Source organism: Phialemonium atrogriseum (genome assembly GCF_030411735.1).
Source record: "Phialemonium atrogriseum strain 8032-3 unplaced genomic scaffold QBC33scaffold_17, whole genome shotgun sequence".
NCBI lineage: Eukaryota > Fungi > Ascomycota > Sordariomycetes > Cephalothecales > Cephalothecaceae > Phialemonium > Phialemonium atrogriseum.
The window spans coordinates 673,873-696,193 of record NW_026848154.1 but is presented as its reverse complement, the minus strand read 5'-3'; the positions used below and the strand labels follow the sequence as shown (position 1 = coordinate 696,193).

Sequence of the window (22,321 nt, the reverse complement as noted above, 5' to 3'; positions counted from 1 at the left end):
TCTTCCCCCACAAATCCACTTGGGGTTGAAAAGCTAGTCCGGCGACATGGGAGCCATGCCATCCAGCCCCGCGACCCCGCGTTTCTTCGGACGACTCCCGGCAAATCCCATTACGAAGTCAATCATAGGCTGGATGAGCGGAGATGGCATGCTTTCCGGTGAACACCGATACTAGATATTGCTATGGTCCAGCGCAACAAGAGGGAATTTGCACCGTCCAATCTACGTAAATTCTTCATCCTGTCTGCCTCTCTCAGTCCTCGAACCTTCCAGCCAAGACTCGCTTTTCCTCATTCGAAGCACTCGTCATTGAAGTTCGATCAGACAGGAAAGCCAAATCTCCCTTGGCTTTCTACACAGCCAGCAAAAAATGACGCTTCTCGCCGATATTGTCCAAGTGGCAACCGCCTACTGGTTGCCCCTCTTGGGCCTCCTGTTGATTTTCCACCTTGCACGCAACTACTTCAGGCCTGCCCTGATGGGCATTCCTGGGCCATTTCTAGCATCTCTGACCGATTTCTGGCGACTAGCTCACTCTTGGCAGGGAAGGGGGCATGAAGACTACCGGTTACACCGAAAATACAATTCGCCCATCCTCCGTGTTGGCCCTAATACAGTTGCTGTCGCTGATCCAGAAGCGATTCGGGTCATTTACGGGTGGAAGCCCGTTTTCCGCAAGGTTTGTTCCTCTTCCCCTCTCGACCAGCCGATGGTCAACTGAGGACAGACCCGCTGATAATACATCAGACGTTTATCTATACAACCCAGTCTCAGCTGAGCCCTTCAGGCGAATTGGTCGAGAACCTTGCTTCTATCATGGATGAGAACAAGCATACCACCTTGACGCGGCCTGTGGCAAGCGCATATGCCATGAGTACCCTGGTCGAGTTCGAGCCGCTGGTAGACTCTACCTCGCGGGCCTTCGTTAGGCAGATGGAGGAGCGCTTTATCAAACAGGGCAAAGCATGCCCGCTGGATCGGTGGCTTCAGATGTATGCTTTTGATGTCATGTAAGTCATCCTCGGCAGCATAATATTCGTCACTATCCTCCTGACAGGGCTTTCCAGTGGCGAGATCACGTTCAGCAAGAGGATCGGTTTTCTCGAGACAGGGGAAGATGTGGACCAAATGATGTATCATACCTCCCGGTTCATGGACTACACTGGCATTGTAAGTCTATCCGACGAAGCCGGCAAACACCGCGATGCTGACCTGACCCCGAGATCGGCCAAGTCCCCGCGCTCGACTGGTACTTCAGAGTCAAGAACCCGATTCTCCACCTGCTCAGGCCGACTAGCAATATTCTCAACTTCACCCTAAAGCAGATTCGCGAGCACGAGTCGTCCCCTGGAGGACATCACCGAGATTTGTTGAGCCGGTTCCTCGAAGCCCGCGACAAGTTTCCGGACATCATAGACGAGGATCTGCTCCACGATTACGCCAATACCAACGTGGCGGGCGGATCCGATACGACGGCCATCATCCTCCGAGCCATGGTCTACGAGTTTCTAATCCAACCGGAAATCTATGCCAAATTCCTAGGAGAGATCAAGACGGTCTTGAAGGCGCGCCCCGATGACAAAGATACTGACGCCCCCATTTCATGGGCCGAGGGGCTTAAGATGACCTACTACCAAGCCTGCATCAAGGAGACGTTGAGATATCACCCCGCAACTGCACAGATCCTCCCTCGGTTTGTTCCAAAAGGCGGCGTCCAGATCTGCGGCAAGTTTTTGCCGGAAGGAACCGTCGTAGGTTGCAATGCCTGGACTGTCCATCGAGACAAAGCACTCTACGGCGAGGACGCAGACATCTTCCGCCCTGAGCGTTGGCTGGAGGCCATTCCCGAGCACGCGCGCAAGATGGAGGCCCTGCTGTTTACTTTCGGCGGCGGGAAGCGGGCATGCGTGGGCAAGAACATCGCGATGCTGGAAATCACGAAATTTGTTCCGGAGCTCTTCCGACGTATTGAATTCGAGCTCGTCGACCCTTCGCGGTACAACGTCTCCTCGACTTGGCTGGCCGTTCAAGGTGGCTTGGATGTGAGAATGAAGACCCGGTCTCCCAGCTCCCTTCTCGAGGACTAGTCGGGGAAATCACAAGGACAGGAAGCTTTTCTAAATTTCAACCTGGGCGGGTAAAGGGCTTTCAAGTAAAGTGCGTTGCTTATTTAAAAGAGATGGCTTATGATGTGCCTAACGTTTGTATAGCTTTACCTACTTATTTAAACCACAGGGATTGTTGGGTATGCTGATCCGGGCTTTCATTGACGTTTTGGGCATCAGGATTACAGAATGCATTCAATCCTATCGGCGGAGAGATTGTAGCCGCGTGGCAGGATGATATCTCTGTCTTTGTGGTTCGGCCGGGCTGGAAGGAGGCGTTGTAGTTTAAGCTGAGACGAGGTTCATAGGCTCTGAACGAATCGGCTAAATGAATTCTACTGGCTTGGGACTAGACTGGGGCAAGTACTGTACAATCCTGTGCCAGCCAGAGTAACCGTCACGAGGGAGACCCAGCTTACAATCAGTAATGGTAACTCGTAATTAGGGGATCCTGAGAAGTCATCACCATGCAACTAGCTGCTGTAGGGGCATAGCATAAAGCTCCGCGGTTTGAACCATTTCTAAACTACAAAAGCACAGCCATTCCTTGTGCATTCTTGCCGACGCCCAAGGCCTGCAACTCAGCGTGCTGTACCTGCTGCTTGCTAATCACATCCAACACCGCCACCGCAGGCTGCGTCGTGCCGTCACCAGGGCTCAAAGCATAGAGAAAGTTCCCCGCAACTTTGAGGTCAATCAAGCCCGGATCGCCGTTCGCACTGAGGTCCACAGTTGCCACGACACTCGCATCTGCCAACGACATCTCCACTACACGATTCACGCCAACATCCGTGACAAACGCCGTGTTGGTCGCCAGAGAGACAGCGGCCCAACAGGTAGCTTTCTGACCGTCCAGTGCCGTCTTTCCCTTGACAGTGGCAGCGCCAGTTGCAAGATCCACAGATAGAACCGCCGCTCCGAACGACGCGTCAGTCACAAAGAGGTCGGTGGAGCCTGGAATTGTCGAAGATCCGAAGAGAACGGCAGTGCCGTCTGGCGAAGACGCTGTGCCTTGTGCGCTAACAGCAGCAGCTGCGGCACCGAAGCGTAGACCATTCGCTTTCGCCTGGACCTGGAAGGACGCGAGGAACCCAGTATTGTTCTGGGCTGGATCGCCCTTGACGGTGCTGAACAAGGTGTTCTCGTCGTTTGAGAAAAAGACTTGGGAGACTGTGTTCGTCGGTCCCACTGGTGGCGTCGTTTGTTGCAAGTCGATTACGCGAAGACCATCCATGGCGGCCATGCCTCGTGCAGAAAAGGACGTGCATGAGATACCGGCTTTTGCACCAGATGAACCAACGCAGACCAGTCTGTTCTTGTCCGACGCAGCGACGGTGTTGGGGAATTCGCCGAGTACCGCCACTGGCTGACCAACCATGCTGAGCCTGGTGGGATCTGCCGGGTTGATCGCAAACATGCTGACGGTGTTGGAACCAGCATTGACGGCAAAAAGGTTCTGGCAGGAGAGACGTTAGCAGGTTACACGACAAGGGGTAGCCTGTAGGGAATTCTTCTAGTGGGCCACGTACACTGCCTGCTATAGTCAGGGCCGACTGCGACACCAGAGCATCCGGGGCGGCAGGCTGGTTTGTCGCGCCATCGATAGAATTCGCACCTGCACCGCCCGTTGCAGTAAATGTACCGGCGGCCGATAGCAGGCCATCAGCTCCGATTGGCAAGGCAACAACCGCATTCACCGCGTCGTTGGTGATGAAGTAGATGGCCTTCCCAGTCGCAGGATTTGGTCGGACACCGGTGCGGCAGGCCGAAGCTTCCGGCACTATCAGCGCCAGGAAGAGGAGAGACGTCGTAAATACATGAGCATACATCGAGTCTGATGAACAGAAAGAACAATGGGAGACGGGGAGGAAGACAGTGCAAACGAAGCAAAAGCGATTGACAATCCAGCTGCCGAGGTGATGGGTGCGGAATAAGACCGAAAGAGCGAATGAATGCTTCAGAGAAGGGAGTCGACTGAATATGTCAACTGACAATGCTGAATATCTGAATATATATGTTGCGATAGAAATCCACAGTCGGAAACTGCCGGGTAGAGGTTCAATTCCCTCCCGAGCATTTAGGGTAGATGAAGTCGCAAACAGTTACTGTTTTACACAGTAGATAGGAAATCAGAATTTCCTTTTCTGGAAGGTAGGGGGAATGTTCCAAACAAGCAGATGAATCATCCCTACCGAAGATGAAGGTGGGGGATGGTCTGGTTCTGGTACCTGGAGTAATCAAAATTCCCTATTCCTGACTTAAAACTCGCGGTAATCAAAATCTCCTAATCTGGAAAGTGGGGCAGGGTTTCAAACTCAGGGTCTAAAGTAACCCCTGCAGACCAACAAGGATGTGCTATTGTAATACAGGCGCACACAGCACACTAACCACCGAAGAGACTCATCATCTCCGGACAGACATCGAGCCCATTGGAGAATCCGGTAAATGTAACCCCTCCTTCCTTAGGTATTTTGTACTGAAAACGGGTGAAAAGCCTGAGGCTATTTCCCCCATGCATTTGCCTAGATCAGTCCCTGTCCACATGTCATGCAACTTTAGGTGGTGCGAGTTCAAGAGGGCCAAATAAAGTGGGGCGTGGCACGGGTAAGATTGTCTGTGAAGGATGGTTTCTTTGAATTTTTGTTTGCACTTTGCATCAAATGCGCCGAATATGGCATCCCGACCCGTTTCCAAGCCAACTATGTGTTCTCCTTCGCGACCAATTACGGAGCAAAACCGGCGTTTTCCGCTGGACACTACAAAGGACATCTCATTGATATCAGACCATGAGCTCACGCGGCTGTTCTGCACAGGCCCTGTTCTTTATGAGTTCGGAAGTAGCAAGGTTGTCCGATTGTTAGAAGATCTCGTCATCAAAGGTGGTGCCTGCATGACGCGCGGGAAAGTCGAGACACAAAAGATGGCCAGTGGGAGGAAGCGATGGCGAACCCTGGCATGGGCCATTTTTCACGCACTATGGCGCCGGTCCCTTTCCGACTCTGTCAGACATGGAAGATTGGTATTACCACAAACTAGACGTCTGTCTGAACCTACGCCGTATCCCACCAGACGCCCCTCGGTTCCAGTTTGATACGTTGGCCCTAACGCACCAAGATATTGTCCGCCCCTCGGAATATAATCGTCGAAGAAAACACAGGTCGGTTGGCCTTGATCGATCGGTCAATGGGAGGAGTTTATCCTGCCGGGTTTGAGTATGCAGCGTTGTCACACCAGTGTCTTGGGGAGTGGGATAGTCAATTTCGGGAGGCTGTGCTGGCGGAACTGCCGGACGGGGATGACAAGGTGGCGAACCAGTTGAAGAAAATCGCCTATGGACTCACTACGGGTGCTTTTCTTTAGTGTCTTTCCAGTCCGATTTTGTGTTCCATTAAAACACAACCTAACTCAGCGCTTGATACCTTAGTAACCAGTGACTCAACAACAAAAAGAAAGGGAAGAAGGGCAGAAGGGACTGCACAGAGAGTGCCGCCGTCCTTGGCTACCTCGACGTTGTACAGCTGTTAGTGGAGAACGAAGCTGATGCACTCCACCTCCTCATAGGGTTAGTCCTCCCTGATCAGACGGCAGCGATTGTCAGCGTAGATGGGACCGGACGCCTTCCAGCCATGGCCTGGAATTCCTGGAACGAGTACGGCTGCAATATCAATGACGATGGCTTCCACAAGGTCGGCCAACCGTTGGTCTCGTTGGGCCTAAGCGACCTAGGCTACCGATATGTCAACATCGACGACTGCAGGAGCGACAAGCAGAACAGACGGAACCTAACCACCAAGGAGATTATACTGCCCAAACAATTCACTCGCTCGGGCTGAAACTGGGAATATACAGTGATACCTCCTTGGGATTGCCTAACTATCTCGCTCTTTGCAATACTAACTAACCGATGAGGTTCGAAGGCACCGACACCTGCGGAGGTTATGCAGGGGCACGACTGCGATTCCAAACTGATGAGAAGACCAGAATTTCCCCTTTGGTACTCGTGCCCGTCCCCACTTTATTTGGGCGATTCCCCGATTTTCGTCCACAATGACGCAACAGTTCCGGCGAAAAGGGAGGTAGCATCTGAAACTGATCTCGTCAACATTTCTGGGATTCTCAGAAAAGCCAGGGGTTAAAGAGCAATATTAAGGCGGCTTTTAAGTTCTCGGGAATTAAAGATTGGAGCCTAGGGTCTGTGCAGGCAACGTGCTACCGGGCTGGAGGACATATTTTCTGACAGGTGGCAGCACTCTTTTTTCCGCTATTAACCCTCACCATGGGGGATCGGTTTCGCAATCACAGAAGCGGGAAATTCCGATAACTCAAGTCGCACAGCATTGCCGCAAACCCAAGTCGCAGTCCCTGGAACACCAGCACCCAGCTCATCCCGGCAAAGTATGCCTCGGCTGGAGATGGAGACTCCATCATTCACTGTTGCTTAGACGGGACGGTCCCTACGCCGTCTCGGAAACAATCTCTGACAAGACGATGTTCTTTATAAAGCTGCATTTCCCAGGATCACCAGGTTTGTATAATCATAGCTTCATAATTCCGTCTGCCGCGGCCTGCCTTTCGTTCCTAGCCTCGTTTTGCAGATAATATCTTCCTCTGCGGCTACTTAGGTTCTTCCCTCTTCGACGGTCACACCGGTCCCAGCCCCATCCATTTCCAGGAAGGAGGAGGCAAACAGTTCACCAAGATGCAGTCCTTGATGTTGCTGGTGTCTGCACTGGCTGCCACCGTCCTTGCTGTCCCGATGTACCCTGAGCTCAACATGAACGCTGTCATGCCCCGGGAACTGGATGACATGACACACTATTTCAACATGCTAGCAAGCAAAGTCCAGGTAAGCGAGGACATGTCGTTCGCCCCGGTGTGTGATGCGTCGAGGATAGTCATGCCGTTATGTTGGTTCCCGTTAAAAAAAAAAAAAAGCATCCGCCTGGCGTTCACTAATGAAGAACCCAGTATCACCAACACCACTACCACCCCCCAGTCCAGGACTCACCCTCAAGCACGTCGCAGTCGGTCGGGGTACGCAAAATTACACATGTGACACGACGAACTCAACATCAGTCCCGGTCAGCATCGGAGCCAAGGCGACGCTCTTCAATGCAACTTGTGTGGCGGCCACATACCCGGGCCTGTTCAGCTTGCTACCCAAGGTGGTGTTGGGGCTCAATCTGGAACCAGGCGCAGCTCCGATAAACCCGGCCATCAGCGGCCAGCACTTCTTTCTGGCCACCGGGGTGCCCTTCTTCGATCTCAACACGCCCGCCATGCAGCTGGGCGAAGCACACTGTGCCCTGAACAAGTCGATCCCGGCGCCGCCGAATGCACCCCGAGGCCGCGTCCGCGAGCCTGCCGTCGTCTGGCTCAAGCTGCTGACCAAGAACGGCACCACGGGCAACCTTCAGGAGGTCTATCGGCTGCAGACCGCCGGGGGTTACCCCCCCGGAGACATGTCGGGGCATGCCGGCTGTATTCGAGCGTCAGTATGCAGCCGAGTAAGTTCCTTCTTCCGACCTCGCACTTGCCTGATTTGATCAGATGAGCTAATTATTAGCCTCAGATACTGGTTTTACGTGTCGTAGAACAAAAACATCAATGGAACGTGCTAGGAATGATTGGGGCTCGCACCAGTGTTTACTGTTGAAGGTATCAGGGGGTCTGGACCCACTTTTGTCATGCCCGAATCTCGGCACCGGGTCCGGCCTCGGGGCTCGGCTATTCACGGACTTTCAAGACGAGAACTCGTCCAGATCACAAACTTCCGGACTACCACCTCACAGCTGTATAATTATATGTAAATTAGGTCCGACCTCTTCCCTTAGACAGGTTTATTCATCTCTTCTTCACCGCTTCAGTACGTGACCAGAATTGCCTTGAATCCTAAGTAGATGGAATCCAGTGGTGAGATTGTTGGCAGTTCACCACCTCCAAGCCCTGGTCAAGAAGATGGCAATTGCCCAAGATCAAGCAACCTTCCGTACCGATAGGATGGCAGTGAGAGAGGTGATCGGGAATGGTCGAATGTATTTAATCTATCTCTGCTAAGCTGACCTAAATAAACCAACTTGAATGGACAAATCCGAAAACAAAGCGCGGAACAGCCAGAGTAAAAATCAGCCCAGAGCAGAAGCCATATGTCATCCTCATGATGTAGCAAATCCACGGCGACAGCCATTAGTGGCAGATGAGCAGGGTCAAAACGCCCGTCCAAGCATCAGTGTCTCGTACACCACATTCTGGAGGAACACCACCTGGACCACAGCGCCGAACCTGGAGTTATTGTTAGCCATATGCGCGATGCAATGAGGTACTCTCCCTCTACGGTATGGAAGCATACCCATGACACTTGACCGTGTCTCGCAACTTCTCCGCCAGCTTCCGCAAGGTTCGTACGTCGAGCCCACCAAAGTGCGGCTGGGACCGGACATAGCTCCATGCTTGTACCGGCGTGACCTCACCTTCCGAGCACACGCCTGGTGCAAGATTGAGCAGACGGTCGAGTAAAGCAGCCGGAGCTTCCTCGTATGAGGGGAGGACAGGTTCGTGTGATTCGGACGGGGGTGAGGGAAACGAAAACTGCAGCTGCGCCGAGGTTGTCAACGCGTGGCCGGTTGGCTCGTGAGGTTTGTTTGGATCTCCGGCGAGGTGTCCTAGACAGGGATGTTCTAGCCTTTTTCAATGGGCGTTGGTTAGTGCGGTGTATGTACAGTACAATGCAAAGTCTCCTTTCCTTTGCTTGCCACCTTGTCTTCGGGAAGGCGACGACTTACGTCAAGACAAATTCCATGCCCACCACCGCTGGATCAAGTTCGCAGAGCCGGGTGCCATCGTGACAAGGGGGCACGGACACTTTCAAATCCCCACACCATGGTTCTGCGCGTGTTGCAGGACTATCTCGGTAGTATCTCTGCACGGAATGATCTGCTCGGTCTTCAGCAGAGGCGTAGTCGCTCAGCCAGTCTGGTAAGGCAAGCTGCGGAGCCGCCTCCCGCGGAGTATTTGCGGGCCCGGGAAGGTGCTCCGGGGTTACACCTGCGGCGTTTTTGCTCCGTCCCGCGAGGCGAACCGGGTATGCTGTGTGGACAGGGGGGTTTCCAAGGGCGCTCGCAGGCTCCCGGCCTGCCTCCTCGTGCACATCGTCGTATGAGAAATTAGCTGGAAGAGGTATCCCGTGTTGGGATAGAACTCCAGTGAGCATCTGGACAGTGTCGTGGAGATGTTGAATCTGGCGCATCAGATTCGCCTCGCTGGCCCGAGTCCGTGCAATCTCTGCTTCGAGAGACTTCGTGTAGACGTCCTTACGATCTCGGTAGGATCTGTTTTGGAACGGTCAGCTATGTCAGGGAGAATGTGCGAGCACTTGCTGTTGAGCTCGCCGCAGTTGAGCCCGTCGTTTCTCAACGGGGTCCTCTTTGGGCCCTGCCCTAAAACGTTAGCGCATCGTCGGAACTGGGATGAGAGAGGCCGGGGCATCGGGACGGAGAGGCCGGCTACTGGTCGGATGCATGGCTACCCTGCAACACACCTTTTGGGTTGAAAATCCGGAAAATGTTATTACTCATCGGAGCGTAGTTGAACGAGGAAAAATCGGTTTTGCTTCGTCCAAGATTGGCGGGGAGATCCAAATTAGGAGTGAGAGGGCAACAGGCCGTATGAGAGGGCGAAGGGAGACAGGCCAACAAAGCTTTGCTCGAGAAACTAGCTTGACGGTGTTTCGATTATTATTGCAGGATGAGAGTTTTGCCAGGTGCGATTTATCATCTATCTTCCGCGACAGGAGTTGAGACCGACCGACGCCTTGGGAGAAATGTCCGTGCAATGATCAGGCTGGGGCTGATCCTTGCATTGACATTGACACATGGGCCTGTTGCCGCTAGACCCCAATGCAGGACTGGTGCCAAGATCGGCTATAATGCCCCCCCGAGAATCCTGGGTTGCACCGTTTCAAGTCTCGATGAGAAATCAGAATTTCCTATTCTGGTAAAGCCCTGGCCCACTCCAAGGGCGAGAGAAAGGCCACCACCTAGCATTGCCAGAATGAAGCCCTTTCAACTGTAACAGCAGGATAATGACCTGTCAGCTGAGCTGACATCAACAAGTATTGCAACGGAACCATGGTCAGAGAGCCGGCGATTATGTTTACTTATTTATCTCCCCCGTTCTGCCCTCTTGGCTTTCATACCTGGCCCTTTCAGTCGTCGTACCTCTTCTTATTTTTGGCCCCAAGTCTTTCACTATTCCCTTCTTCTCTTCTTCCGTTCATTTGGCGCAGTTGCGAGCCTGGAAGCTTTGCAACATGTTGTCCCTATTTTTTTCTGCCGCGCTTCTCGCATCAGCTGGCCTGACTGACGGCGCCGCTCTCGACCATTCCAGAGCCAAGCCCGACCTCGGCCCTCACCTCTTCAGACGGCAAGACCAGCAGAGCTGCTTGAAAGGAGACTTGATCCAAAGTGCCAGTGCTCTGACGGGCCAAGTGTCTGGTACCTTGGGAATCAAACCAGGTCAGGCTGCGTCTGCAACGTAGGTACCCAAAAACGACAGCTTGGAATACTTATGTCTTTGTTGGCTCACATACTCTAGCGATGGCAACAACTTCATCAACTTCTGCGACGGCAAGGAAATTACCAACGGCAAACAAATCACTACTGGGTCGTGCAACGGCATCCCCATGGGCAATATCCCCGCCGTCGGTAACATGATCTCGGCGATAATCACCAACCCTCAACCAGGCGACAAGCTTACCTCCGATACCACGTTCAATGTCTCAGTCCAGACGGTTCATCTCAAGGCCGGCAACTTTGTCAACCCGACGACCAACTACTACACGGCGCCCCAAGACCTTGACAATAACGGAGACATCATTGGCCACTGCCACGTCACCATCCAGGACATCGGCGCGCTGGACTCGAGCACCCCACCCGACCCAAGCAAATTTGCCTTCTTCAAGGGCATCGATGATGCCGGCAATGGCCAAGGTCTTTTGCAGGCAGTGGTCGACGGCGGACTTCCACCCGGCACATACCGCGTCTGCACCATGATTGCAGCCCAGAACCACCAGCCGGTCACCATGCCCGTCGCCCAGCGCGGAGCTCAGGACGACTGTACCAAGTTTGAAGTCCTCGCTGCGACAGGGTCCGGGCCTTCTTCCTCGAAGAACCAGAAGAATGGCGACATGACGAAAAATCAGGACCAAGAAGGGTTTGTGGAGGCTGGAGATGGTGTGAACGACAACCAGGGCCAGCAGGGCCAGGGCCAGGGACAGAAGGGTCAAGGCCAGGGACAGCAAGGCCAGTGTCAGGGACAGCAAGGTCAAGGTCAAGGACAGCAAGGTCAAGGCCAAGGACAGAAGGGTCAAGGTCAGGGGCAGAGACAGCCAGCACAACAAGGAGGACAAGGAAGAAAAGAGCGTCAGAGATAATGAGCGAAATAGGCAGCAGGTGGAATGGTACAGGAGACTCAGCACATGTTTAGGATAGTTGGGGAGCATCAACAGCTCCTGGATGTTACATTGGTTTCTTTGGTACTAGTGGCCTTATGAGCTAGCTTATGGCGATGTGGAGGCGCATCAATCGTTTATTCTTATTTATTTTGACCAGAAACTGGCCAGAATCTATTCCGCAGTGTCAGGATCGTGTTTTATGGGTTTCCCAATCTCCGAGTTAGATGATCCCCTTACGGCCCCGCCCCTCTCCTTCCGGCCTGATTTAGACCGTGGCCCAGATCATTTGAATCCCAGGCAGACGACTGCCCTTGACAGTGTGAGTCCTTCCACATGCACCTCAACCTATCATGAAAACCAGAGATGTGAACAATGCCACCAAAAATTCGGGATGGGCATTAATTGAGGCGGGCAATGTTCTCGTGGCGGCGTTGGTGGCTGCCGGTGACGCCCCGCCAGTGTCAGTTGGCGATGATCCGCCTGTTCCGGCTCCGGTTCCGGTTCCGGCTCCGGTCCCATGTCCATCCTCATCAAACAGCTCTGGGAACCTCCGCATCGAGTTGGCATCCTTCACGATCCAGTGCTTGATGACCGCAGTGCCGTTCTCGATTGCTGCGATTTGGTCGTCTGTGCAGGTCCCCAGGTCGTAGACATAGCAGAACATGATCTCGGGCTCGGGCAACTCGTTGCGGAAGGCCAGCGTGTCGGGTGGCCCCTCGGTCGCGTAGCTAGCGTTGGCGGCCGTGTCGACTTTGCCAGTGGCAATATCGCGGTTGAACAGCGCGCGCGTGAAGATGGCGTACGCCGTCTCGGGCTGGTACGCGGGAACCTCGTGGCCGGCGTCGTAGACGCGGCTGAAGGACAGGTTGCCGTACTGCCGCACCTGCCCACCCACGTAGCTCTCGTTGGCCCGGATGGGCGCGTACCCTGCCCCGGCAAAGTCGTCCCCGCCTTCCCAGTCGATGGCCAGGCTGACGGCCTCCCCACCGAACCAGTTGCACGCATAGTCGCGGTCGCCGTACACCAGCGCCACCTTGATGCCCCGCTCCAGGAGGTAGGCCAGGTCCTCGAGCCAGCCCGGCCGCGGGTAGTCACCGATGCCCCGGAACGCCGAGGAGACGGCGCCGTTGGACTGGGTGAAGTTGAGGGGTACGCCCAGCGCTGCCTGCACGTGCGGCTGGTTCAGCCAGCCGACGTAGAAGGGGAAAGTGAAGGGGTCTGGGTCCTTCTGCCCGATATCGTAGTAGTTGCGCCCGGAGTAGTTCAGGTACCCGTCGCGGATGTTGGCCGAACACCAGCTCTCGGCAGTGGCGCAGACGTGGTTCACTCTTTCGTTGATCCCCGTGTTGTCGGGGTCGTATTCAATCGCCAGAGCCCGGCATTCATCAATCTGGTCACGGCACCCTCCCGGTCGAGTAAAGGCATCGGTCATGTCCTCAAAGACGGATTGGTTGATCGTCTTCAGGCCATAGGTGTTGTTGTACGCCTGCTGTGGATAGGATGGCCACTGGACCTTGCGATCGATGCAGCCATTGATGATCAAGAGGGTATCCAGGTTAAGGATATGCTGCGTGCCCTCGGTGCCGTTCCAGGTCCCATTGATGATTTTCTCGTTCTGTTCCTGGATGAACGAGGCAAAGCTGGGCCCATACCGGCCCCCGTAAGACTCGGTCGCGATGCTGATGCGCGAGTCTTTGGGATGGTACCCCGGAAATTCCTGGAACCATACCTGGGCAAAGTGCCACATGGCGATGGCGGCATTGCGTGTGCCCCGGGCCGTGGAGTTGCGGTCTTGGCTAGGATACGTTCCGACGCGAAACGTCGCGTTCTGCTCCCCAACCTCGGCGTTTTGATGCAGAATTTCGATCTCGCCCGTGACAAAATTGTTCGTATAGTTTGCCAGTACATCATACGAGAAGCCGACCTGGGTAGGCTGGTCGAGGAACAGCATATTCACTGGGCTACGTTAGTCCTGTGACGGTGGCGTGGGACATATTAATTCCTAGCCGGGGTTGATCACTGACCCTCGTTGTTCCAAGCCCAGGGGTTCAACTTTGTTGAGTTTGAGTCCGGGTTGACATGGCAAGGGCCGTTCTCATCGAGGAGCCCTAGCATCGAACTGGACCCTGGCCCGCCATTTAGCCTACACTTGGAGGTCAGCTCGCGATCCGAATAGGTACAGTACATGAGTCTCAGTAGTCCACTCACCAGATACTGAGGGGGGCATTTGCGGGGTCTTTCCGTGATTCAAAGAACCAGAAGAAGGTGTTGATGGGGTAGTCATTCTTCGACCCCAGATCCTCAAGGGCACCAGGAGGCAGATGGATATAGCCCGAGTACGACTTCACGCCGGGTGTCGTTTCGCAGATGCCAGGCTGAACACAGGTGTAAGACCGAGTCCAACTTGATTGCCTTGTCAGGCAAGAACTTACCTCCTTGTAGCTGATAGTGACCCGGTCGTCGAACTTTGACTTCAACAAAGTCACCCCCTCTGGGGTAGGGGGAAACTGGGCCGTGGCGCTGCCGGCCAAGCAGCCGAAGAGGATGGCAAGCCTAAGAGAGAATTGCATTCTAGAACCTTGCTAAACCTGTAGTAACTGGGGGTCTTGGGAATTTCCAAGCGACTACTGGAACAGTGGTCGTCGCTTCGCTTCAGCGTTCTCCTTGAAGAATTCGTGACATCGCGAGTGGCCGCCGAGCCGGCTGGTCGGTCTTTTAAAGAGGAAGCGGGCACCCCTGCCGGATGCTTGGATCTCGCCATCTCGCAGCAGGATGGCCAAGTGTTTGTTTTGTGTCGATCCTCGATCCTAGTTCTGTTCATCGTCTCGGCAGCTTCCCGAATCCGCTAATCCAACCAACAATTGCCCCGCACTGTTGATACAGCACACCATTCAGGAAGGTGAATCCCCTCGCCGCAGAATTACCCCGCATCTACTTCAACACCAGTGCTGCACCTGGCCTGGGGTCCCATTGATAACAGCGACAACTTCCCTTCCCGGAACCGACGTCGCAGTGCCAAGCGATCGGCCAAAGGTTGGTGGAGCTTGTTTGTGTTGCCTCACCGAACCGCTGCTTCTTTCGGCTACGGCTTTCCGAGAAACCTGCATCGTGGTAAGTAGCTCCAATCTGGTCGGTAAGGGCGGTGCCGTACAGGCAAGAAGCGCGAGAAACAACTTTAGGTGCTTCTAAACCGGTTGGATACTCCGTGTCTCGTCTCCTTCTTCTCGCTGTCTTGAGTGTTTGTTTCGGTCCCCTATGCTTTCACACTCCCCCAAACTCTGGGTTCTTTTTCGATAGACCAAAGGTCGAATGTCAGTTGTTATATCGATCGAAGCGGGGGCGCTGCTGGTAACCTGCCATATGCCACCCGTCAGGGAACTAGCCATGACGTGAGTCTTTTGTTAAGAAGAGCAACTTTATACAGTAGTTTTTTAAACTAAAACTAAGGAGCGAACTAATTAGAGGCAGAAAAAGGGAAAAGGAGAGAAGAAAAATGGCAAGAGGGGAGAGGCAATAGTTGGGGAAGTAGAGAGAAGCGTGATATTGCTACCTATGCTAACGCCTTAGACCCCTATATTCAAGTATGCAACAGTTAGACTGCCTTGGAGTGAAACATGTCCGAGACCTTTCGGCTAGTCTTCTGAGAAGTGAGAAGAAGCCACATTAGAAACGTAAACACCGTCAGCCCCCCAGCCACGCCCAGAAAGACCCAAAAGTATCCAGAGATTACGTGTTGTCCGTCCCGGGCGTTCCAGTTTAACACGTTCATGGAGAAGATGGTCTCCAAGAGGAGGTCAGTCAGTAAAGCTCATAGCCAATGCGTCAAAAGTATGGATATCGCATACCGCGACTGAGGTGACAGGCAGGAAGAACATGGTTAGAAAGGCGATCGTTCTCATTTGATAACTATCTCGCGTATCCCCCAGAGCGATGGTTATGTTGAGCTGCGTCAATACCTGCACCTCCATATTAGAACGCTGTGCTCGATATCCTGTGCAACCGTGTGTAACTCACAGTCTGTATTGTGTGAGACATCTCCTTCATGTAGCTTTCGCATTCTTCGATTTTTCCTTGGTACTCGGCGGAGATCTCTTGGAGACGCAGCTGTATCCGTTTTCCGATGGCACAAAGGTCATGTTCCCTGGTCAGTTCGGTCTTATTGAAGAGTTCCCCGCCCATGCTAGCAGCGCCTAGCTCGGCTTGAAGTGCAGGAAAGCTAGGGAGCTCTTCGGCGAGGTTGATGATCTTCTTGAGCTGTCGTTGAACTTCCTTAAAGACTCTCGCAAGATGGTTGGAATTGGCATAATTCTCAAGCGAGTGAGGGACCTTGCCGTTGCCGCTAATGATTTCTCGTAACTCTCGCCCTCCTTCGGGGAGCCCAACGGACTCATCTACGAAATTGTCAACAACAGTGTTCACAGCTTGAACAAGTCTGGATCTCTCAAGTTCGCAAAATATTCCGACCGCAAATAGTGGATGCAGAAATGCGTCCTCTGAGTTGCGTAGCCTAATTATGATCTCGTTTCTTTGTTCGGGGCTGCATCCGTAAAAGACCCCGAGGGTTAACCCAAGTCCCGGGAGGAACGTGGCCGACAAGGCCAAATCGTCAGGCCAAGCGGAATTCATTCTAGCCGTGAAGACTGCCCGGGGTGCTCAGTTTATCATGTTACAGCATTAGAACGACAGACTCCCCGTACAAATTGCTGGTTCGTTCTCAGAGTTCTCCCTGCCGCTGCTTACGTGGCAGAAGGAGGATTCTCTCCTCTTTATTGCCCGCGTGACCGTTCGGTGGATGTGAAAACCGTCCATGATTTTTTTGGAAGGTGTCGCGCGAGAATGGTACAACTTCGACGGGCGCGTTTCGGCCCTCGACACAGGCACGGCTGCAGAGTCTGCATCAACCTGTATTAGACTAATTTGTGGCGCTATGGTATACATTGTGGATCTGGATAAATACTAACATGAGGCACAATCCTCTGGCTTGGCTAGATCTATGCTTTTGACTCGGGAGTTCCTGTCCTGGTTAGCATTAAGACCCTGGAATAGGTCAAGGGTTTGCTGAACATTCTCGAGCCAGTCTGTCCACTCTGACTCGGTCGAAAGCTCCCAGGAGCTCAGGTTCTGCTCCACCGGTCAGAAGAGGAACACCTCTGTGGCTATGTTTTCATGTTTTCTGGTGTGACGCACAGCATCGGTAGAAACCCTCCTCACTATTGTAGTCGGCCGGGTCAAATACTCAAATTTGTCAAAGTCTCCCTTGGAGAACTGCGGTTGTTTGGAAGGCCACTCCATAATATAATGACGTCGGGGACGCTTCAAGTGTGTAAGATAAAAGCAATCCCTGGGTTTCTGTGCCCCCCAATTCTCTCGAAACATTCTCCATGAGCATGGTGGTGCTGTTATCAAAGATTATGTTGCGCAGAGATGATCCTTATGGCAGGTTAGGCGACAAGGCTTGAGATTAGGCAGATAACCTGGCGCTCAATCAGGAGTCTTGATATGTTCGCGCTCCTGTTCTTGGGCATACATGCAGGTGGGCAGTGTATCTTGTGAAGGGGGGTTGTACGGAGTACATAAACGATACCAGTAATATTGTTTGGTGTGGCAGTATTCGTCCTGTGGTGGCCGTGGACGTTGACGCACCGCTTTTATGGCAGGTAACACCAAAGGATGTTCGGGCTGTGCTTGCCATCTCACTGAGACGATGAAAATTTTACACAGCATGGCCACTTGAAGGACGTTTTGGGGGGGCGGGGGGGGGTTGGAATGTTCGGTACCGTAGACCGTATGTGATATAAGAAGAGCCTTTCGTTGCGGGGAAAATCGCCACAGGGAGGCTTGTTTTGTCATGCCAACTACCCAGAGACTCCCCTCTAATTCTTCGTTCACGTCCTCGCAGTGCCGGATAAAAAAAAATGACGAAGAAAAACCAAGTCGTCAAGAATGTGCTACAAATAAAGTACACCGATGAGCGTCTTCTCCGCGTTGAACTGGATGCTAGCTTCGGGCCCTGCCAGTATACCTTGAGAGTAATAATTCCGTCTCTCCTTTTCGCCATGGTTCTGACTAGCTCTTGCAATCAGATTAGGCGCGACAGGTATATCCTCGAACTTCCGAGGAAACTCTCGCAGGTAAGCTGAGATGAATCGGCCGACAAGGACACCTTCAACTTACCCAATTTAGGAAGAAAACAAGGAGTTGATGGCTCGAATTTGGGACCGCTACATTGGACAGGGAGACTCGTGACTGGCGATGAATGGATTCGTGGGCTGATAATTGGCCTGGGTTGAACAGGAAGATTAGAATGAAGCTGCTGATAATTACACTCTCGTTTTGAAGGTCTCAATTGTGACACCATTGCCCGAATGAATGGTCTGTCTTTGCATCAACCACGCCAAAATAAGACCTGTAGGCTTGATATAAGGTGTTTCTAGGCTCATACCGAGTGTTTCGAACAGAGTTCCCGTAGGTGATCTGCAAGCTGTCTCGCGGTAAACCGTGCGTGTTGGTCGACTACCAGCATGCGGGTTTCAATCACGAGTAGCAAGTCGCGCAGAAAGCCAGCCGACCTGTCGTCTGCCTTCAACCTCTGTATCCAATCCGCAACAGAAGGCTTCACAAAAGCCTCCGAGTGATCATGATTAACCCGGAAAAAGGTATCCGAGAAAAAGTATCCCATCATGACATTGGGGTTGTCCTCTTCTTCACGGGCCTCGGGAAAAGTGAATTCCACGTCTTCAAATCCCCTCAGATACCAGATAACAAACTCCAGAAAGGTCGCACCAAGGCACCAGATGTCGAATTTTCGATTGATCCGCCCTCCCTTCACGTCACACTCGGGCGGGCGGTAGGTTCGCGATGTCATGATGTCCCATGGTCTGACCACAGAACGTGACTGTTGTCGATGATATCGGCCCAGGCCGAAATCGTTAAGGACCAAGATGCCTCCAGTTCGCGCGCAGTCGGGTTGGCCCGGAAACCACAGTATGTTTTCGGGCTTCAAGTCCCCATGTCGTCCGTAGGTTGGCTCGTTACCCCGAATGGCCGGCTGCGATTCGCTGTCATCATGTATGAGCGCAAGAGCCGAGGCGAGGCCACTAAGCTGTTGCGCTATCCAAGCCGTGTGGCAAGTGTCGGGGCGGCGATGTTTCCAGAACGAATACAAATCCGACTCGGCCCACGGGAAAACCAAGTGAAACAGTCCTCCGTTATGATTTGCTTCGAAGGTTACCAGTAGCTTGTTTAGATGGGCATTTCTTATGTGGTTGGTGCGCTTGAGGAAGTCGACTTCCCTCTTGAAAACTTCTCGATCGTTGGAGCTCAGGCTTTTCATGGCAAACAGGTGGTTGGGACCTGTCGAAGTGACGAACTAGGTATTTTTCTCAGCATTTTGGCGCAAGGTTTGGTTTGGGGCCTGTCTCGACTTACCCCGTAATCTCCAAAGTCGTAGTGGCATTCATGCAGTTGAATTTGCTTGACACCGTGGGTCACAGGGGTGTCCGGTTGCGGGTTCTCGTCGCCCGGTTCTCGTATCCACTTGGATTCTTCTAGGATGGGAAGAACGTCTTCCTCGCTGAGGATGTAGTGGAGCAGCCTCCCGTCTGCCGGGCGGACAAAGTATGGGGAAATGAAAGCAAACTGAACCTCGCCGAATTCCTTCACGGTTCTCTTGTCCCAGTCCTGGAGGAAGTCCACATCGACATCGGTACCGGCCTTGGTGTACATCAAACCCGTTCGGTCTGGCTTGAGACGAAGGGGAAGCTTTGAATCGTTCAGGCCATTTTTTATGAACACCAAGATGTCCTCCGCCCTTCCGAGGTGCACAAGGATTCCGAGCATTCTGCGATAGGAAGCTTTGGTTGTCAGTTTATCATCTGTGGAGAAGCAGATGTTGGAAGTTAGGCTGATATCCTCGTTCCATCTCTGCAGGGCTGTTTGAACTGAGGGCACAGAAATGACTTCCAGCAGCCGGTCCCACGGTATGAAGAACTTGGACCTTCGGCTGTCAAGTGGGTAGTAAACTTCGAACTTGTCAAAGCACTTGTTATTCAGGATATCAACTGCAGGGAGAGTAGACTGGGGCACATCTATGGGGGGTCGGTAGTCGCGAAATTGGTCACCACGGTCGAGGATTTCTGTTGCCGATGAATGTTCCATGGCGGATGCAGACGGCTGGTGCGGACAATATATCGATGGCAGTACGAAGTGACTAAATCGGAATGAAAGTCTATACAAGTCCACTTAGTATCATGTTTTTCGAGGACCGGGACTGACAGTCCGAACTTACATCCACAGCAAGGTCCAAGGCATGTGCGTACTGAGTGGCGGTGACGACCACTGTCACGGTGCCTCGATTTCGTACTAGTGCAGATCAGGAGAGCATGTAATCGGCCAACGGAACCGGTTGGCGGGCTGATCGTAGGATTGTAATGAGTCTACAAAGTACTGAACAAGAGGAAGCCGGAGGGAATATCCCCCCATTCAAACATCGTAAGCTTGAAGGCATGGAGGATTCGGGATCTTTTCAACCCTCCATCCATTTCCGCCTCGCGGCCCCTCTTAAACATCAAAATTTCTACCAGGTACACAGACCTGAATTGTCTGCTTGAAGCAGAGCCTCATTCTTTTCTCTACAGTGCTCCGGAGTGGCCCCGGGGGGAGGGGGGGATATGGCAGCAATCAAGCCACCATCCAGGCAGTGACTGGGTCGCTGCCTCAAGGTCAGCCTTGCAAGGCGCGGTTGCCTGACCAACTCGGTCAAATTTAGACGAGGCGAACATATTCAAAGAGTCGGGTCTGCGGTCGGGCAGCAGCAATATCACGGTTTCTGCATTGTCAGGGTTGCTAGCCAGAAAACTAGCAATAATCCGAGTCACCGAGCGGTCCATTGAATCTTTACCCAGGCGGATTGGCTGTGGAACGTTTATTGGGGCTCAGGGGGAGGGGGTAGAGGTCTAGGGGAGGAGGACAAGGCTTGGCCTCCCTGGAAACCGGTGAGTGAAGTTTTGACACCTTGTGGCCACGGTACAACACTGGTTTCGAGGACAAAGCTTTTGATGGAGGCCCGTCGGTACGGCCACAGAACTGTGGTGGGTGTGCTTGATCTCCCAATGTCTCGATCGATATTGGTTACCCTCGCCTGAGAACTGGTAGCATGGCGGTGCTGGTGCTGGCAGTTGGGCTGACTCTACTTCGGATTGCCTTATTGACCTTGGAATCGGTACCTCGATCGAGCCCGTCATATCTCCCAAGTTGGTTTTGCTTTCCTTATTTTCGGGGGGTTTTTTTTTCTTTCATTTTTTCATTCTTTCTTGGTCAGCTTCAGATATCACCCATGAAGGGAACATGCAGCCCCCTAGGCTATCCCGGTTGCGGGGTGTTTGGGAATGGAGACTAAAGGCTATGACCTGAGAATCATATCTCACGTTCCTCTTGCGTCACTTTCCAAGGAAATTCCCATAATTCTACATTTCTGACTGCGACACAAGATATGTTGCCCTGTCCCAAATGTAGGTAGTTAATGATTCGTCCGCTCGAAAAGAGGGTGTAGGGAGTGGTGGTGTGGTGTCCATGGCGCCACGTGTATGCAGACAAAACATGGGTTGCTTCAGGTGTGGATGGTCTTGGCCACGGTCTCACGTTCCTTGAACCAACATTTAGGGCGACAGAGCCTCAATTTGCGCTTCGTATCCTAGCCCGCCTTCGATTTGTGATGAATCATGATGGAATGTCCCCCATCCACGGAGGGTAAATCCTGCGTACATCAAACAGGGATCAACGAGACAGGGCGGCTGGCATTCTGCACGCACTGGCATTCAGGTTAGCGAGGCGCCGAGACATACCTATGATGTGGCAGCCATTCGATTGACGACACGAAATGGTCAGGTTAGCCACCTCTGGCAGTCAAGAAATACCTTCCAGCTCTGCGACTGGCTGGGGAAACGATACGCTACAATCGTTAGCCTGGTAGCAATTGCTTTGCTGTTATTGGTGTTATTGGGTTTGGTGAACGGAGTGACAACCATCGGCAGCCTGGTGCGACAGGAGCTTCCAATGTGTAAAAACTCCGGCTCCCAGTGTAACCTCTCGGGTGGAATGCCCTGCGCCTTTCCATTCAGCCAAATTCCGAGCCCTCGGACGCAAATGAGGAGGTATAATTCTCCGTCTTGAAAAGTCCACCCCCGACCCCCCTTGCTCAGGCATCCATCTCCATCGACCACAGTGCCACCGAGATAGAAGAAAGCCAGAAAGTAAAGCAGGCATGTCAAACTACCAAACGAGGCGGGAGTCGAATGCTTTTGCACAGAGACCAAACGGGAAAACTCACCCTCATGCCTCGCAGCGAATGCACCTTCGGAGTCAACTGGTATCCGGCCAATTCATCGACACGGCAAAACTCTTCAGGGTTCTAGACGACAAGTTCCAGGATGGCTACGTCATCACGGTGAGCTGGCGAAGCCCCTTGATTGTCCTTCTGAGCAGCATCGTGCGAGATCATACTAACGGCGCCTCTCACAGTTGAGGCACGACAACTACATCATCCGGGCAGATCGCCCACTGACCGATGTAAGGGTTGATATAACCCTTGAGCCTACCTGCGATGCTGACAAACGGAAGGTTGAGATCAAGAGCTGCTATATTTCTAGCTGAGGCAGGGGGTTGGGGTTCGCGGCGGCGACATCAAAGACTGCGTGAACTAGAATGATTTTCTTTTTGTTCCTAGCTGGACAGACTTTGGATCCGGGGGTGGATCCCTAGACCTCCA

General features: G+C 53.0%; 9 protein-coding genes across 9 annotated transcripts; 4 read left to right on the top strand and 5 right to left on the bottom strand.

The window, feature by feature from the left end:
- Window positions 1-39: 39 nt before the first annotated feature.
- Window positions 40-2,413, top strand: QBC33DRAFT_474987 (cytochrome P450). The gene is made up of 4 exons (XM_060425237.1): window positions 40-679; window positions 748-1,010; window positions 1,068-1,170; window positions 1,224-2,413. The coding sequence occupies exons 1-4, from the start codon at window positions 371-373 to the stop codon at window positions 2,085-2,087; spliced, it is 1,539 nt and encodes a 512-aa protein (XP_060282261.1). The 5' UTR covers window positions 40-370; the 3' UTR covers window positions 2,088-2,413.
- A 165-nt stretch (window positions 2,414-2,578) lies between these two features.
- Window positions 2,579-4,066, bottom strand: QBC33DRAFT_620932 (3-carboxymuconate cyclase). Its single transcript, XM_060432782.1, has 2 exons — window positions 3,635-4,066; window positions 2,579-3,561 (listed from the first exon to the last, which is right to left on the bottom strand). Exons 1-2 carry the CDS (start codon window positions 3,932-3,934, stop codon window positions 2,632-2,634), a joined length of 1,230 nt encoding a protein of 409 aa, XP_060282260.1. The 5' UTR covers window positions 3,935-4,066; the 3' UTR covers window positions 2,579-2,631.
- Window positions 4,067-5,438: 1,372 nt separating this feature from the next.
- On the top strand, window positions 5,439-6,051 carry QBC33DRAFT_543217 (uncharacterized protein). The gene has a single exon (XM_060428353.1). The coding sequence runs from the start codon at window positions 5,732-5,734 to the stop codon at window positions 5,936-5,938; it is 207 nt and encodes a 68-aa protein (XP_060282259.1). The 5' UTR covers window positions 5,439-5,731; the 3' UTR covers window positions 5,939-6,051.
- A 753-nt stretch (window positions 6,052-6,804) lies between these two features.
- On the top strand, window positions 6,805-7,699 carry QBC33DRAFT_560477 (uncharacterized protein; the record flags this gene model as incomplete). The annotated part of the gene is made up of 3 exons (XM_060430060.1): window positions 6,805-7,012; window positions 7,074-7,596; window positions 7,678-7,699. The coding sequence occupies 3 exons, from the start codon at window positions 6,805-6,807 to the stop codon at window positions 7,697-7,699; spliced, it is 753 nt and encodes a 250-aa protein (XP_060282258.1).
- Window positions 7,700-8,311: 612 nt separating this feature from the next.
- QBC33DRAFT_620930 (uncharacterized protein) lies at window positions 8,312-9,933 on the bottom strand (the record flags this gene model as incomplete). Its single annotated transcript, XM_060432781.1, has 5 exons — window positions 9,643-9,933; window positions 9,478-9,541; window positions 8,888-9,433; window positions 8,455-8,787; window positions 8,312-8,387 (listed from the first exon to the last, which is right to left on the bottom strand). Exons 1-5 carry the CDS (start codon window positions 9,677-9,679, stop codon window positions 8,312-8,314), a joined length of 1,056 nt encoding a protein of 351 aa, XP_060282257.1. The 5' UTR covers window positions 9,680-9,933.
- A 225-nt stretch (window positions 9,934-10,158) lies between these two features.
- Window positions 10,159-11,535, top strand: QBC33DRAFT_494684 (uncharacterized protein; the record flags this gene model as incomplete). Its single annotated transcript, XM_060425531.1, has 2 exons — window positions 10,159-10,637; window positions 10,698-11,535. The coding sequence occupies exons 1-2, from the start codon at window positions 10,414-10,416 to the stop codon at window positions 11,533-11,535; spliced, it is 1,062 nt and encodes a 353-aa protein (XP_060282256.1). The 5' UTR covers window positions 10,159-10,413.
- A 75-nt stretch (window positions 11,536-11,610) lies between these two features.
- On the bottom strand, window positions 11,611-14,327 carry QBC33DRAFT_474976 (carboxypeptidase S1-like protein B). The gene is made up of 4 exons (XM_060425236.1): window positions 13,989-14,327; window positions 13,765-13,931; window positions 13,581-13,699; window positions 11,611-13,512 (listed from the first exon to the last, which is right to left on the bottom strand). Exons 1-4 carry the CDS (start codon window positions 14,124-14,126, stop codon window positions 11,897-11,899), a joined length of 2,040 nt encoding a protein of 679 aa, XP_060282255.1. The 5' UTR covers window positions 14,127-14,327; the 3' UTR covers window positions 11,611-11,896.
- An 804-nt stretch (window positions 14,328-15,131) lies between these two features.
- QBC33DRAFT_590054 (uncharacterized protein) lies at window positions 15,132-16,494 on the bottom strand (the record flags this gene model as incomplete). The annotated part of the gene is made up of 4 exons (XM_060431604.1): window positions 15,132-15,337; window positions 15,402-15,512; window positions 15,571-15,947; window positions 16,254-16,494. 4 exons carry the CDS (start codon window positions 16,492-16,494, stop codon window positions 15,149-15,151), a joined length of 918 nt encoding a protein of 305 aa, XP_060282254.1. The 3' UTR covers window positions 15,132-15,148.
- Window positions 16,495-17,992: 1,498 nt separating this feature from the next.
- On the bottom strand, window positions 17,993-19,713 carry QBC33DRAFT_571250 (kinase-like domain-containing protein; the record flags this gene model as incomplete). The annotated part of the gene is made up of 2 exons (XM_060430597.1): window positions 17,993-18,925; window positions 18,985-19,713. 2 exons carry the CDS (start codon window positions 19,711-19,713, stop codon window positions 17,993-17,995), a joined length of 1,662 nt encoding a protein of 553 aa, XP_060282253.1.
- Between the last annotated feature and the right edge of the window lie 2,608 nt (window positions 19,714-22,321).